General features: G+C 40.2%; 1 protein-coding gene across 15 annotated transcripts; it reads left to right on the forward strand.

The window, feature by feature from the left end:
* Positions 1 to 36: 36 nt before the first annotated feature.
* LOC111248552 (uncharacterized) lies at positions 37 to 17113 on the forward strand. Of its 15 annotated transcripts, none has more exons than XM_086987730.1 (12): positions 40 to 171; positions 2150 to 2186; positions 2517 to 2829; positions 3195 to 3391; positions 3777 to 3960; positions 4240 to 4513; positions 4960 to 5189; positions 6154 to 8103; positions 12427 to 12543; positions 13612 to 13759; positions 15337 to 15565; positions 15879 to 17113. In XM_086987730.1, the coding sequence occupies exons 3-8, from the start codon at positions 2565 to 2567 to the stop codon at positions 6324 to 6326; spliced, it is 1323 nt and encodes a 440-aa protein (XP_086843856.1). In that variant the 5' UTR covers positions 40 to 171; positions 2150 to 2186; positions 2517 to 2564; the 3' UTR covers positions 6327 to 8103; positions 12427 to 12543; positions 13612 to 13759; positions 15337 to 15565; positions 15879 to 17113. The 15 variants fall into 15 exon arrangements, with proteins under 15 accessions (XP_086843854.1, XP_086843856.1, XP_086843857.1 ...); XM_086987731.1 differs by having other exon boundaries at positions 56 to 171; positions 2115 to 2186; XM_086987732.1 differs by lacking the exon at positions 40 to 171 and adding an exon at positions 641 to 1987 and having other exon boundaries at positions 15337 to 15740.
* Positions 17114 to 17557: the final 444 nt, after the last annotated feature.

Here is a 17557-nt window from a genome sequence, read left to right on the forward strand (position 1 = left end):
ACGTTCGTTTTGAGGAAGTTCGCTCACTTAGCTCATAAATTCTGGCCGGCGGAAAGAGGCTGTTAGTTTTACACAGACTGGCAGCTTCGTATCCACTAACCGCTACCGTCAGCAAGGGTTGGAAAATACCGCTTGATTGAAGATAAACATCCGTAAGACCGAACTTGAATGGTAAAAATAGTTCTTTGCCCTTTTTGTTTATGTATGGCACTATAAAAACCAGTGGTTGATAAAGTCTTGTGTTCGAATTCAACATTCTAACAGAGAATTATGCAACTCTCGTGTGTATTTTAGTGCCTGCGCGAATTTGCTTCTTCGCGAGCATGTTCGGGTATTTAGGCAGGCAGGAAACAAGAGTCCGGTAGAAGTCTGAACGTCCGATTTCGGCCACGCGAAATGTTTTAGTTCGACTCCCAAATTTTTGAAATACGAAATTATTCGGGAGCCAGTAAATACAAGGAAAAAAATTATATAAGACTAAGCTGAAAAGCAGTTTTTGAAAAAGGGTCGTACGCAAATTGTGAAATTGAATTTGCAACTCTCGTATGTGAATTTATTTCCAACAAAATCTGATAGGTCCAGTAGAGTTTTGAATTACGACAAAAACTAGAAGACGGTGTTCTTTTTTCGAATTTACTTCAGCGCGAAATGATTCCCTATGGAGTTCAGTCAACTGTGGTGTTGCCCTCCAGCTCGCCTGTGCTGGCCATCTTTTTTGCTATCCACGAAAATGATTCGCTTCTGTTTGTTATACAAAGGGATATGATCTGCGTACTTAAAAACGACAACGTTTTGGCTAAATTCGTTAGTAGTATACAGATGCCTGTGAGCCTTGCACGCCATCAGCTCGTTCTGACTAAGTCTGATTCGAGAATGCTGACAGTTATTTACAAGAACAGAGCTCTTCACAACGTTACTTGCAGCTTTAAGGAAAAACTTGATTGTTTGAGTTCTAGCGAGGGGGAATTCTACACTGCCTCCGGCGCACGAATTCATCGCCACGATCTTAACGACAATCATCAGCTTCTACGGACGTTCGCAGCTTCAGTAAAGGCACTAGCCAGTGCCGATGCAAAACTTCTTGTTTTACTTCCAAATAGTCTCCATTTACTTAATCCGCTGACAAATCAGGATCTCGTTGAGGTAGCCTCCAATGCGTCCAGTCCGATTCATATCTTCTGGACCATGTCATTTCAGCACAAAGTTTGGTTCGCCGCTCACATCCGACCTGATCCGATGAGTACAAATCGACGCCACAGACTTCTTATGGCTGAGCTCGACGAAACAGTGATCTCAAAGGATATCACCCCGGATGATATTGACTGCAATCGTTCGCTTACGTCTCGACTAAGTGGAAACAAACTGGTAACCTTAGCCAATAACGGCAATACCTTGTTGATTCATGCTATTGAAGATTTTGGTACGGTTAAACTTCTGTACCGTGCCGAAGCGACTGATATAACCTTCACAGCTGTGGAGATCCTTGGAAAGTCGAAGGCCTGTACAGCCCCAACATTGGCTGTGGGCACGTCCAATGGAGCCGTAGCTTTATTTCGTCAATTGGACAGACCTACAATTTGACAGATTCTGCTAATAAAATGAAAGAAAAGCTAATGATCGATAAAAGATCGTAGAAGGGTGAAGCAAACCGACCTGCATTGATGCTGTTTAAAGCATGATAGCAAGAGCGAAATAACCCATGCATATCGCAAACTTAAGCTATTAAGCTTTCTTGTAGCAGTAATTTCAAAATATTCTCATATGAGCTCTTTGATGCTGGACAAAGGAAGTTAGATAGATCTAAGTGCAGAATCATGGATACTGAAAGTTCTGTAAAATCAAGCTGTTGTATGTATTTCCGGTTGCCCTTGCATCAAGTCAAAATAAACAAAGCGGCTTTGTCGCAAATCTGTTATTTATTCTGAGTTGAAGGAGCTCGTATTCTGAATCCGGCCAATCCCTAATGGATAGCGGAATCAATAAAAAGGTTGTTATTGACATGCAATACTCATTCTCAAAGGAGGTATATTTATTTAGGCGATATTTGTGTTTCAAGTAAAATATAATAACGCGATAGAAATATAAATAATTTTTTATTGACACACGTTTTATAGCACATAAACCTGAGATGTATATATATTCACTTAAGGTCTGACGGTTGATTTCGGCATACGGATTTTTCAATAGTAAGTGGAAAGCATTCCATACCTATATATATTTAATTATGAAATGTATAACTAAGAATTTTATTTGCAGATCCAAATGGTATATTATATTAGATTTACATTTTTAGTGATAGGAGACGTCTTCAAAACAAGATTATTATTTTTAAACAGTTTTTTTGAACGCGGTAACGTCGAGCTGATACTATGGCTATTCATTACAACCATTTGATTGGTTCGAACGTGCTTCCTGCCCGTCCGTAGCAATTACATAATGACTACGATCATTACGTAATTGCTAATAATACATAAGAGAAATAACAGAATCATGTGTACTTGCGTTATATCTACCAGGTTAAATCTTCAAGTTGGCCAAAAGCGTAGCAAGACCAAGTGAAAGAGATGCTGTGGCGACGCGCTGCTGGTTTCTATATCAGAGCGCCATTGCTAAGGACGTCGATTCGAACAAAACGGATTCTGGAAAAGGTCGAAAGTCTCGAATCTACTAGCGGCAAAATAAACATAAACATTGGGACCATTGGGCACGTGGACCATGGCAAGACGTCGCTGACCGCAGCGATTACAAAATACCTGGCAGAGAAGGGAACCGGAACGAAATATGTTAGTTATGAAAATATCGATAAAGCCGAAGAAGAAAAACGTCGAGGTAAAAGAGCTAGCTGGTGAACCTATATATGAGAATTATTGTAAGGGCATTAACCTGAATACGATTGCTAAGGCCCAACCAGAAAGAGAAAGTTGAGTGGCCTTTGTGACTGGGACTCCTCAAGGATGTTAAAAAAATATTTGATATCATGCGCAATTATCTAAGGCATAATATAATCATTACCAATAATTGAACAACTGTAATTGAAAATTTCCAAGTACAAGATCGCATCGATTCGCTTGTACCCTATTAGCCTGCCATTCTAAGGTATGTGTAAATATCAGTAATTATCATTGAGACAATCAGTTGATACTTGTCCTATTTTCTGCTCTGTCTTTGTGGTTGCTGCTCGTTGGTTGTGTCAGGAATCACAATAAATGCATCACACGTTGAATATGAGACAGATAAACGGCATTATGCACACACGGATTGTCCTGGACATGCGGATTTTATTAAAAACATGATTTGCGGAACAGCACAGATGGACGCCGCAATTTTGGTTGTCGCAGCGGACGATGGATGTATGCCACAGACCAGCGAGCATCTACTTGTATGCCAACAGGTTGTTACTGACAACTAGACTGGATGTTTAATATCATACAACTCAAAAAAACATTTTACTTTCAAATGTGAAGAAACTTTCTGTTCTTGAAAAAATTATCCAAGATTCGTTAGTAAAAAAAGCAGCGCGCGGGTAATGTTGCGAAAATTTTTTACTTACAATTACAATTTTCATTTTTCCGAAAAAAATATTGTTCAAATCCAATGTACCTATGGAACATTTATAGCAAGTATGCTTTATAGGATGTATTCGAATATTTACAGTAAACAGCAGTATTGCCCCAAAACGCAAGTGCCAATAATGACTGTGGTGGCGATTTAAATAATATATATTTTTAACTAATACTAAGAGATGTATGCACAACTATACCAATTTTTTGTTGTAGGTCGGAGTAAAGAAGATAATTGCATTCATAAATAAAGCTGATTTAGCTGAGAAAGACGTTCTGGAACTGATCGAGATGGAGATTCGTGATCTTATGGAATCATTCAACTTTCCAGATGCACACTGGTGCCCCATCATTTACGGTTCAGCGAAGAAGGCACTTGAAGGCAGCAATGAGCCTTATGGTTAGTTTAGCAGTGCCTAAAAGAATACATTATTATCACTACATATATATTTCCTTAAATTTGAGTATGAGGTTGACTCGTACGTGTGCCAAGGGACAGGCGGAAGCAAAAAATATTGGGCTTTATTGATCTACAAAAGCAAGTTCCTTTTATGAAAATATAATAAAATGCGATACCTACATTTCTTGCTTACAAAATAATTCAATTCAAGCAAGCCAAGTCGTGGTTCATATTTTTTACCTGAGATTTTTTGGCATCGTTCTTTGTAATTATGTACAGGTCAACCGGCTATTAAGAAACTACTGGACCACATGGACGAATATATAGAACCGCCGCAGCGAGATATCAGATCTCCATTGCATGGGCCTATCGAAGGTGTTGTAACTGTTAAAGGCCGAGGCACCGTTCTAATTACGACTTTGGATAAGGGGACAGTTAGGAGATACGACAAAATCGAAATCACAGGATTCAACGAGAAGGTCCCAACCACTGTGTCAGATATCCAGGCTTTTGGCAGACAGCTGAGCCAGGCCCAGGCGGGAGACCATGTGGGGTATGTTGTTTACATGCTATCATTTCTTTTAATTCATGATATTAAAGGGTGGCTTTTGTTCGCATAACGGCCGAAATTTGTGTGATGCACACGATACACTACTAATTGTAAGGGCAGTCATATAAGACAAAACTGTAGCTGTATTAGTTAGGAAATAATTTAGCTGGGATAAAAATTATTCTAAAGCAAACAAGGAATATGCTCTGGGCTTCTTCTATTATAAACTCAGTGGAGAATGTACTTTTTAATCTCTAGCTTTTGCTGACAGCATTCTACTAGCTGTCTTCATCTATACAGTTAATTAATTTACCGTCCGGTCATTTTACTGTGGTAGGCAGTGATGAAAGAGACAGTTTTGAAAGTAATAAGGTATAAGTGCTGCTTCCAGGCTTTAAAAAGGTGCCGCTTATCAAATTAAACCTTCTCACATATCCACGCTTATGCAGTCTTTTGTGTCGAGGCGTTAAAACGAGTGCCGTCTGCCGAGGAATGTCTGTGGTTGCTCCAAACGCATATGAAATTCATAATCGTTTCACGGCCAACATGTACCTGCTCAACCGTGGAGAAGGCGGACGCAAAAGGCCGATATCCACAAAATATATTATGCCTCTCTTCGCGAAAACCTGGAACCTTCCCTGTAGGGTTGACGTCAAAGATGGGGGCATGCTAATGCCAGGCAAGTTCGATGGAGCTTTATATTGTAGTTGTCCTCTGTTACGACTGAAATTGCCTTTGATAGCTAGCGGATCCAGTCGGAGCATGTCACATTTATGTTGCGACTCATAGCGTTATAGGCTTCGGCTGATGTTAACAAGGCAAAAGAACTTTTTTGTGCCTTATTTTGAACCCTGTTTAAACTGTTAAAAAGAAAACAGATATTGCGACGAACTTTTTTTTTTACATGTAATAAAGATATTACTTTTGATGGTCATGTTCCCTCGATAAAAGCGTCATCGACTACGATTACAGCATCAAATCGGGATGTAAATCACTAGCTAGTCTATTTTAAATTACTCTATTTTTACCTTGCAAATAATCTTCTAATAATAACAGTGTGTCAAGTGATATGGGTAAACGCGAACTCATTCACGTGGTAGTCAAGTCCGCTGCATATAATTAACGAAATAAAATATTGAGCTGATAGCAGTACGAAAGATCCAAAAAGCGTCAAGGCTTAAAACAACAAGAAAGTTCTGTGATTCTAAGGGTGGAGAAAAATGTCAAGTGTTTAAAAAACAAGCCGTTACAAGCCGTTTAATATTCTGTATTCCTCTATTCTAGAAACCATTTTTCAGAAACTTACCAAAAATGTTTTTTCGAGCCATTTTGATAAGTTTCGGAGTCCATTATTTGAAAACTTCATTGAGGATTTTTAGGTTTCTCTCGTACAAGTTTTTCTCTAATTCTTGAGAAACCGCACGAAAACTGGCAATAATATTAACCTTCAATTTCAAGCAAAAAAAAGAAGAAGTTTTAATTGTGACTTGTCTAGCGTGGAAAGATCTATAATAGCTAATTTTGGCTTAAATTCTGAAACTAAACGACGCAGTATTGTTACCTATGGCGAGTTAAAGGTTTTGTTCTAGACAGAACTGGCTTTTATCTGGTATATTTTTTTAACATGCGTTATGCATCGACAGGTGACACAGGTGAGGTGAACTTGACGCTTTCGAAAAAGATGATCCTTCAGATTGGACAGAGTTTCACAATCCGCGAACTCGGACGGATCGTAGCAACAGGGATCATCACAGGAACGTTACCCGATGTAAAAATTTGCACGTATCAATTAGGAATGGCTGACATTGATGTATAGATAGGCAAATATGTTGCTAGAATGATTTTTCTGTCACGTTCTGATATATCAGTGGCGACCAATGTAGCTCTTGCGGATCTGAAATTATATGGCATCATGCTGCCATAATTACTGCGGCATAAGGTTCCTGTTGGTGGTCATTTTCAAGCAAATCGAACCAGACTTGCAGGATCATTAGTCTAGTCTACACTGGTATATAAAGTGGTAACCTTAATAGAAGGATAAGGTCAGATTTTGCGGCTGGTAGCATATAGCTCTCTATAAGAATCACGTAAGAAAATGGAAATAGATTCAATAGTTGTAATTTATTAAACTTCGAAATTGTTTTTAAACATTTTCGAAGATTTTTATGCTTATTACATCACGAAGCGTACTAAGCATAACAACTAAGCCGGCTTAGGTAAGTCTATTTGTTTGGTGATCGCTTAAAAATTAACCCTGTAAATAAAATTGATTATAGTTAATATATTTCATCAATATTTGAAATATTCTGCTAACCAAGGGCTGTTGTTTAAATACTCTGGGTTGTGTCTGTGCTCGTTACTAGCGATAAGTATACTTTTTCGGAAGTAAATAAATGTACTTGTATGGCACCGTGGCAAGTTCTTACACTTGAATCTTCAATTAGTAGTGCATTATGATACTTCTATGAACGGAGAACAAGTTCAACACAACCTTGGATTCACTATAGAATTAATTGGGACAACATGAAACTTATTCTCATTTGAGATAAGTTATGTTTTCAGTAGACTTGCAGTAACATCTTATTATAGTCAGTTGCTTTTCATCTAGATATTTGCATGTACGGCGCTTGTAATAGACATATTTAGCCGAAGATAAAATTCCGGTAAATAAAAGGCCGGTTTTATCCTGTTAAAACACGATAAGGTGCCTTAGTTAATTTAGCTGGCTTTCCTTCGTATGATACATCTTTTTTATAAAAACTTTAAAAAAAACATTATAAGCAGACTACGATTTTCTAGAACGGTACTAGGTGATTTCGTCTAAATGATCTACTAAGAAACATATTCAAATATTGATCTATTTTTTTTTGTCCATCTAGTTGACGATTGTCTTCCTAAACTATTCAGGCTAAATAAATAAATGGAGCTTTGAGAGCTCCAACTAAAATCACTTGTTTTAGAATTAGATTCCGAATGCGTGCTGTGGGTAACTTGCATGCAACAAAAAAAAAAAGCCTTATTTAAACAAATTTGCATTTAGAACAAAAATGACAGTGTGGACTCGAATACCTTAATCAGGAGTTTCTTCTAGCTTTAAGTCTAAACAGTTAAAAAGCTTTATCTAGTATTGTATCTGGACCCAAAAAAAAATCTGCAGCTTTACTGCATTAGCTTACTTGTTCCCTAGAAATGGTTTTGTTAGTCTAAAAATAGTGTCGTTGCTTTCCCTAAGCTGCAAAAGGATCTGGGAGCAGTCGCGACGGTTCTGTAGAAGCGCATTTAGGTAGTAGCTGTGAATAAGGCTTTCCAGCAACATATATCTATGATATACACCCAGCACACTCAAGGAGACTCTTGCTAATGCCATCCTGTGGTGATGCGCAGTTTTAATCTTCCTGAAAGCCTCTAGACTGTCCGCCAGTGCAAATGTGTAGCACATACATGCTTTTGCTTGCATGACTCCGTGAATATCGTCCCATGGCGCCGCTTGATCCTATTGTGCGCTCTCGTTTCAACTAATCAAAGGGTAACGTCATCGTCAGCAGCTACAAACAGGGACGGCTGGTGTCATTGGGCTAACTAACTCGACTAGCGTGAGTTTCAATTAAATACCTCGACTTCTTCTAGAGCCTTCCTGTCTATCGTTGCCATCTTCCGGCCATAGAATGGTCGCGGTTTTCCGTCGCTTCCTTTCTTTTCCCGTACACGTGTACATTTGCCAATTGTGCGCCACCGGTTCGTACATTGCATTTGTGTGTTTCTCGGTCAATAGCAGTTATTGAGCCCTTTACTAGACGTGAAAGATTCGGCATAAAGGCCTGGTGCGTGTGGAATGTACAGTATGCATTGGTTGACTGCACAGGATGCTGAGGTATGTCAACCAGTAATCTATGATGGCAACAATGAAGTGTGCCATGGAAACAGGAGCAAATCAATGTAGTCGTATAAACGCTAACGATAAGAGCGCTCATGGCAATCTTGTGAACTTGCTGCGATAGCCGATCATCATTGTTGTGTGTTCGCCTTTGTGCATTTATATGTGTGAGTGTCCGTTGGCATTGCATCTATTTTCTGATAATAGATACGTATGCATTGTTTTTGTGTCACGGCGTGGCATTCCTTAAACGACCGCAGTAATGCAAAAAACCGGTTAGCTTTGCAGCAAGAATAGAGGAGTGCCTTCGCTGGCAGCAAACAGACCAACGCAACGGTTAGCCATTTCGACAAAAGATAGACTGGCACGCTGGGCGTCGTCGTATTTGTTGGCCGCTGGGTCGCTCGCTCCGTCTGCCGGTGGTATGGTGACGGCGGCCGAGATACCTTTGCCTTTATCGAGTCTACGACCGCTGCAACGCCTCTTTAAGTATAAGAGATCCGCTTGTCTGTCTGCCTGTCATATTATTTATTGTGTATGTGTACGCGTGTGAATAGCTAATTCAGTGCGCGTATGAAACGACAGTGACAGAGTTGAAGTCCGCCCCAATCGTCGGCCGACTACGAGAGAGAAGCGCGAGCGGCCGCTGCTTACTAAGTGGGCCATCAAGTTTTGTGGCTGGTGCCGTAAACACAGCGGGGTAAAGGGTTGTTGATGGCAGCGGTGACAGTACAACAGCGCCAGCAGTAAGTATCATCATCTGTAGCTTATCGCATTGATATTCTTCTCCGTTGGAGATGTTGCTTGTTTGGCTGTCAATCCATCGGTCGGTCGGTCATTTCGTCTACCTTCTTTTCTCTGTTCTCGCTCATCGCGCAGAGACGCCGTCAGCGTTGTAGGCCATACGTAGTCGTACACCGATTATATGAAAATCTCTACAACTGATGCTTTCTTGTCTGGCTACAAGTGCTAAGCTAAAAACAGCGAATGAGTTGGCGAACGAATCAACTCGAAATGAACGAGAAGGTTGTCGTCGCTAGCATCGAGGCAGCAGACATGATCCGCTAATCATAATCACCGGTATGATTATCGCGCATTACTGTTACCGAGAGAAACAGCAGCCGTCGTTCGTTGTTTGTTGCTGGCTGATTTCAGCGGCCGATCGAGAAAGCAGGAAGCTAGCCGTCGAGTCATTCGCAGCATCTACGCGAGATCTTTACGGCTTAAACTACTGCTACTGCTGTCGCTCTTAGCGCTACGGGTGTTGTTACTCTCGCGTCAAATTCATGAGAGAAGTAACTCGGCCAGTTGCGTATAACGCATCGAATCCTACAGTCGGTTCACAAGCACTGGCACGAACGCAAGCACACATATATACAAACGAACAAACAGATAAACATTACATTGTCACAAACGTGGTCATACACACGTTACGCATTTATACCAATAGCTGGCAATGCTATTAATATAGTAATCAATAGTCCTTCTAAATACTTTGCCAGAAACAGCGGGCCTTTAAAGCCAAAAGTATCAGGTAGGCAAACAATCAACCAGCAAAAGACAGGATCGACTAAGCAAAGTATAGAGGACCCATTGCAACGGGGCATCAGCAGCAACTGCCTTGCGGTACGATACTGGAGCAATGACAGTGACTGTTACGGGAACGGACCAATAGAAATAAAATCGAAATAAGAAAGAACAACAAGCAAAAATATCATCAGCTGCCAAACGAACTGAGGCAGCAAAACGAGAATCGCTATGTCAGAACCGATGCCAACAGCGCCAGCAAAGCTAACAACCTCTCAAAGAACACCATAGCAACGAAAGACTGTTGTAGTATTAACGGTTGCTTTGCTTTCAGTGTACAGACTCTTTCGTGAAGTCGGCATTCTATAAACATTTTTTGTTATCATTCATACTCGCGCTGGTATATAATAACGCTTCTATAATGTAACTTGCAACAGTAATGGCAGTAGTAGCACGTCTTTGTGGAATTACACCAGATCGCCAGATACAGCAGCGACAGCCAAAGCATTACTACGGTAATTGCAAAAGCGATGTTAGTATGAGATCCGATACGGCGGTAGCGCCACCGATGATAGTGGTCAAGGCTCGATTTAACAGATCACTACGAAACAGTTTCTTGTGGCGTCGACGTCCAATTAGTCTTTTCTCAGACGATGTCCTTTTTTTTTTCTCCTAATTGCCTGCTCCCGATCGCATCTCAGGTCGCTTCATCTTGTGTCCGGTTTACGTCCGCTAGCTTTCTTGCTGACGTCCCCGTTATAGCCTAGTGGGTGACGTATTGGGCTGCTAATCTCAGGGATACGTAGTAGTCCAGGTTAGAATTCGCGCATAGACACATGGTTCGTCTCGTGACGGATGGTGCCTAACGATAATGCCGGACGTAAAACTCGAAATACTTAGCTGATTCCCTGCCGCTGCTGCAGTCATCCGACATCGGAACAGCTGCCCAACGACAACCACAGGTCAACCTGAGGACAGCCGCAGTGGCATAATGGCTGCTCAATGTGCGTTCAGAGCACGCTCTCACGCAGTCGGCAAGCGACAATGGGGTGGCCTCAACATAGTTCCAGCGCTGATAGCATTGGTCGTCACAATTGTACCTCTAGAGGACTATCTGCCGAACGCTGACGGACAGACGGACGGACGAATCGAGTTGCCGCCGATGGTGGTGGCAACGGCGATGGTAAGTGCTCAGTGCCGCCGTTGTGGCCGCGATGTTGCTGCTGTTAGCGAGCCGTCGTTAGCAGAGAACGCTGGTGCTCCGCGTGGAATAAAAACGTACGCGTAGGGCACGGGACGGGCAGCCGTAGCAGTAACGGCGCGAGTCGCCCAAACAGCAGTTTCTACGAGCGATATCGAACAGACGACACAAATACAGATCGCACAGTTGTTGCGTCGCTGCAGAACCGGCAGCCAGGTAGTTCTGCTAATATTAGTCACGCAGGTATCATGGAAAAGGCGTTCTATCGTTTAATTATCGGACCCTGATTGAATGTGTGAATATAGGTATCATGGTCCGTAATCATCCGCCCGTGTGACCGCGAGGATGACTGTCGGTTCATTTGGTTGCTGTCTAACTAACCAATTTTTTTCGGGAACTGTGCTTCATCGAAACCTCTTTGACAGAACTTCAAAAAAAAGCTTCGTACTATTGTACTATTTACCAGTAGTGCTGAATCGTTTAGAAACGAGCACAATAGCATGGACGTAGTCCCGATATCTTCATCAGATATCTGCTTGGAGCTTGTGCATCTTCGCCGAGTACAATGTGTCAGGCGCTGCTGGTGTCCACAACGAAACGATAACGCAAATCGTTTATGAATAACGACAATAGCAGCTAACTGAAATAGAGACGCTTATACGTGCGCGATTATTAGCTATTTGTTGTAGGACAGCGTCGTTATGTATAAATGCTTGATACTGATGAAACACATGCAGGCTTTCTGCCGTTGAAGAAAAAGCGAAAGGAAACAAAGGCAGTCACAGAACAGGCTATCGCGACGCGACACAGTAACACAGTGTGTGTCGTTTGGTGATGCAAAACAACAGTTTAGTCGAGAGTCACAACAATAGCACCAAAATCTGCGATATTGAACAAATATGACAACAGATTAGAAGGACTTCATATAGGCGCCGTTCACCATTACCGCTTGCCTTGCCTTGCCTTGCTATTACGGCAATAGTTATTGTGAGTCCCACACATTCGGTGAGCCAGCTGAGACAGAGTTAGACAGAAACAGACATACATGTGTCTAACGTAGATAACGGATAGTCAGCAGGGTTTACGAAGGCAAGTGTGCGCCCCTTGTTTCACATCTACTACGTTTGATACGGTTTAAACTCGTAGAACAAAGTCCAAAGAAAGAAAAATTTCATACAATAGATGCGACCTAAGAACAAGTCCCCAGTTACTATTTTTTAGACAAATTTATTATGTAAGAGCAATTCGATAGTTTTCCCTAAAATTAATGTCATATTTCAACGTTTAACTGTCGCACCTCATTAAAAAAATCAGTTTGCCTTATGTGTTTTTTTTCCAGTGAAAAGCCTAGCGCTAGGAACTACCTGTAGGAGTGATGCCTGTTGTAGGACTATAGAACAAGGGTCAATAAGAAGCGTAAAAAAAATAATGGCAAGTACCGCAATTATTAGTATTAAGAATCCATGTTCGGAAGTCCCAAGTGGTAGAGACATATGTAATAACGGAGCATGGCGAGATTGCATTCATGACAGAGTGCGGTATGTAGTCGAATCTGCCATTTCGGTGACAGGCATTGCTTAATAAGTTCCACGCGCGTTGACGTTGTTTTCTTAGTTATCGTACACTTACCAAATCCATTCGCTTATTAACGTTTTCGTAAAAATAAAGCTCGAGAAGCGGCTTCAGATAGAACCTAAAGACTGGTTTATAACTTAAGGATTTGATATCATATAAATGTATGTGAAAACTTATGGAATTCTAATAAAATTTAGCCTAAAAAATGATTAATGTAAAAAACGAGGTAAAGTAAATTGCGCCATTCGAAAATGACCAAAGATCTGGCCAAACTAATATAATAGGCTTTTGCTAGCGGTTTTTGCTTAAAACTATAACACTATTGCCCGTTTTAAGGAAATGTATTGTCTTAGCTGTGAAGCGTGGAACCGCTCCAACGTTGGTTTCGTGAAAGAAGTGTTACAAAGCATCTAAATCTTTTAAGAGATGCATCTGAAACGGACAGCGAGTTTTCGAGAGGATTATAGGCTGTTTTATAGCCTAAAAGTCTAAATGTAGGCGGTTGTAGTCGTTTTGAAGTAGACATGTCCATTCAACCTAATCACACTCAATTTCACAGTTTTGACTTTAAGGCGAAATCGTGACTTTCAGATACCCGAAGCACCTCCAAACGATTTTTGCTGTTTTGGCTAACGTCTTGTAATATATTGTGCAATAGATAGCGAGATTCCGATGTTATAGATACTTTTGCTCAAATACAACATTAATGGTAAATACAAGTGCATTTTAAATAATAATGAACTTTATGAAATGTAGAGTCAAACATTTATAGTGCATTAGTAAATAATGACACATATCTATATATATATATATACATAAAGTTTATACTAGATAGGTTAATTTAAAGGTCAGAACGTTATATAAAGACCTTGAAAACGTGTCAAAAACATAATTACACTGCGTGCTCGTTTGTTTGGATCCTAGCCCGGGGACGGCTGGTATGAAACTACCCGAATATTGCATCTCCATCCAGGGCTGATCTCTGCCGCTTCCGCCTGGCGTGTCCTACTCAATTATCTCGGGTTCTGTTCGAATCGATGCTGCAACTTGTTGGAGCAAGCACTTTGTTATGGTACCATCTAACTTATAGTAAATCTAGCTACATTGGGCCTTTTATTTGATATGATGGGTGGATTGAAAATTCTTTTGGTGAGTCATTATTTCTTACTGTTTTTGGCTAGATTTAATCCAAAAACGGGGACTGAGTTTGACTAATTTGCCTCAGTCTATCATCAAGATATACTTGTCTTTATAGCTTATTGTGCTTTTTGCTTACAGACAAACGAATGATAACTGTATCGATACTAAGCCTCAATAATGATTAACTAAAGATTTTTTTAAAAAACAGTTTTGTGTACTTGATGAGTTATGGAGACCAGGTGTGATTTTGTCGATTGCAATCATATGCCCTTAAAATATCCTTATGTTCATATAAAAGCGTACATATTTTAGAGCGCGATCGACTGTCCTTAAATAGGCGGGTTTTACCCAAATAGTCCGCTCGTGTAATATATATATATATATATATATATATATATATATATAGGAAGTAAGATAGAATGATAAATACTACGTACCAATGTGAAAATGTGCCTCGGTTTGCATTTATTAGCTGTGTCAATGTGCTGACTGTATATCCTGAGACAGGGCGAAACGATCATAGCACGGAGGAATCGTCGGGGAAACAGGTCAAATCACTTACAATGTCGCTCGTTCTTACCCAACCTCCAATCTCTCCGCAATTCTCTCGCGCAAAGTGCTTGTTACCGTGGCGGGTTAACGATTGGTCTATAGTGCTTACTGTTCAATATTAGTAAGTCTCGACGGCATATGTTGATCTCAGTGAACACATAAGAGGCGAAAACGAAATCAACTTTATTCGTTGTCAATGGCTAACCTCCCAATCAGTCGGCTACAACACGAGCTCTGAGAATCTGTCGGAATACGAATGGGAAGCTCAATCCATATGGCAGGTCCACGCGCGAACCCGTTTCAGTATAAAATAGCTAATCCTATCTTCTTTAGTTGGCAAATATTATAGTCGTCGGCCTTAATTTCGTAAACGGCGCAAATGGTTTTAGGAGGCATCCTAACAAATGCTGTTGGAAAAAGTAGCTGATTCGATAATGCATAAACCAACGCCCTAAAATCATTTTTTTTTTAGCTTTACTAAAATTTTTCATTTTTTAATAATGGCGCAGAGCATTGGCACAGGTCGTGTAATCTATTAATCACTGATGATCATTCGAGATAGTTCTAGGTGTCACTGCGCTGTACACAATAACTAGTGTTGACAGCGTAGTAACACAACACATTTAAGCCACTTTAATTATAACTTGGCAACGGATCAAAGTATGCCGAGATAATGCCATCAAAGTATGTAGTCGATAATCGAAGCGCAAAAGACTCATCAATTCCTATGTGTGCATATATATGACAAATAATAATAATATAGCAGGTTGTACTCGAAGTTTTTTTTTTGTTTAAGTTTTGTGATGAACTTAATATTCCAATATTTAGCTACTTTTTGTTTCTATAATCGGTTGTTGTTTCTATTGCTTTGATTAGCTCGTGGGTGGAGCAGAAAAGGCCCTTTTTTTGGTATAAGATTTTATCTCAGGTTTGCATTGTTTATTGTCGTATTTTTAGTATTGATATAGCCGGCGGACATAATGAGCGAAGCGGGTGTAGGCACAACGGCAGGAATTGAAATTCCCGGCACCCGAGATGACTATCAAGAGACGGATCGAAGTGTCGCTTCTGATGGATTTGAGTCCGGAGGGCTGGCCACTCCCCCGAATACGCCTATATCTACCTCACTCACCCCCAACAATAGCCTGCTGTTGTCCAAGTCATGGTTTGCTGAACAGTTTCACAGGTTTGCTGCGATAAGTGTGTCCAGGCAATTTGTACAAATCTCTGATACTTGTCGTTGATGACATAACTAGAGAAAGCTCGAGAAAACCATATTCATTCGTGTCCGTTAGGTAAAAATTCAATCGAAATTCAACTGTATGGATCACAACCGAAAACCTAACGTCTAGGTATTAAAGGTCACTATCACATTTTTTTTTATTGTCGGCCGCCTGACGTTCGCTCCAGATATTTTCCATACAAACAGAAATATATTAAAGTTCAAATTTACTCGGCTTTCTTTTGTGATTCAGAATAGTTTAGTTTTATAATTTCAGGCAAATGATGACACATCATACGCATGCCGGCTTTACTGAATCAACCGAAAGGATTTATCAGTCAACAGGGAGCCACCAGCCACCGGACAAGTCCAGTGGTCTTGTGAAGGGTGGAAAAGACAAGGATAGCCCCAGCTAAAATAGACCATCTACACTAGCGCCACCTCTACGAATATTTGCTCTGCCGTCATCTTGCTTGCATAATCTCAAATATGAAGATTTAGGATCTTCCACTTGTAAGGGCTGGGTGATTGTACGGTTTGCCGTCATTTGTATTTGTTTGTGCCGATGTCGATATGTGGAGTTATTTGATTACTATCCAAACGTAGAGGCTGGATAATTCAGACAATTTACACTTTGTGGACACAGCAAAAAGAACGAAAGTATAAGAATAGAACAAGACTACTCTACTGCATTCTGTTAAAACAGAGTATTACATAAAAATCTAATGTATAGTAAAATCTTGCTTATGCTGCAGGCCGCGTGCCCGATAAGTCAGATTATTCAGTTTATATTAATCGGCCTGTACTCGTAGCATGTGCTTATATCGCTACGTTATGGGTAATGCACACCGATGTGGAAACTGCATAAAGAACAGGTTGTAAATAGAGTAATAAGACGAATAGCCCTATTGTTGGTGGCCATACGTAGTTGCTTAATTTATGAGTAAAGCATGCACCGCGAACGCGTCATTCACTCATCGCTCAGATAATAATTGGAATCCGCACACGCACGGCCAATCAGTATTTGTTTGTGTCATAACAATACTGTAAAACATCACACAGCAGCTCGACACGGCGCAGCTTTTGGATAGATCTAATTATATATATATATACATACACACACACATATCTATATACAGAAAGAGAGAGAACGAGGGAGAAGAGTACATACCTATTTAAGCAAATGACGTTGACCAATATGTAAAAACAACAAATAGTAAAAATATGTGAACGAAATTCAGATAGCAGTGATGTCTCACGCCCAATGTCTTTCATGAATGGGATTAAAACTCTCTCCTCTCACTGGAGCGTAAAAGTATCAAGTCATAAATCAAGAAAAACTACTTTCAACGCTATTTTTTCAGATTTCGTATTTAGCGCCATGCCGTACTTACGCATACGCGCGCATCATATACATGAAAAATGAATTATAATATACTCGCATTATGTAACAGGCTTGTTATTATTTTTGTTTACTTTATTCCAATAAAGTAATTGATGAGTTCAAGCATTTTTTTTGCCCCTTTACTTATGATTCCGACATATCATTCATGAGTTAGTTTTGCTATCTTTGCTTTGCTTATATTACAGATCTTTGTTAAGTTCTTGCAACAATTAATATCATTGTTACTGTGTTACAGTGTTAAAATAGAGTTTGTCGGTTGGTTTTACGAGCCCTTCCATAATCAAAGGGGTGCACGTAACGGCATTTCTAAAGCTATAATTAATACTATATAGCTACCTTAGTATAACTGGGTAATTCTAGTTCAACGACTTAATTATCGAAAATAAGGTGATAATCTCTGATCAGAGATCTTCACCTATAAAGCACAAGTAGCGCTACGCCTAGGTCAGCTGGCTTCAAGAGTGCATTTTCCCGCCAGACTTTCAAACAAAATTTCAAAATCTACGAAAGGCAACAAAGGGTTGGTAATGCTCTAATATTGTTTACTTAAC

The sequence above is a fragment of the Varroa destructor genome, unplaced genomic scaffold (assembly GCF_002443255.2).
Source record: "Varroa destructor unplaced genomic scaffold, Vdes_3.0 BEIS01000004.1, whole genome shotgun sequence".
Taxonomy (NCBI): Eukaryota; Metazoa; Arthropoda; class Arachnida; order Mesostigmata; family Varroidae; genus Varroa; species Varroa destructor.

Bases quoted from the DNA above. Each gene is read 5' to 3' on its own strand.
- LOC111248552 (XM_086987728.1), top strand. From the start codon at position 2,565: ATGCTGTGGCGACGCGCTGCTGGTTTCTATATCAGAGCGCCATTGCTA. The intron at 3,392-3,776 runs GTTGTTACTGAC...TTTTTGTTGTAG, and splicing joins ATCTACTTGTATGCCAACAG to GTCGGAGTAAAGAAGATAAT. The intron at 3,961-4,239 runs GTTAGTTTAGCA...AATTATGTACAG, and splicing joins AGGCAGCAATGAGCCTTATG to GTCAACCGGCTATTAAGAAA.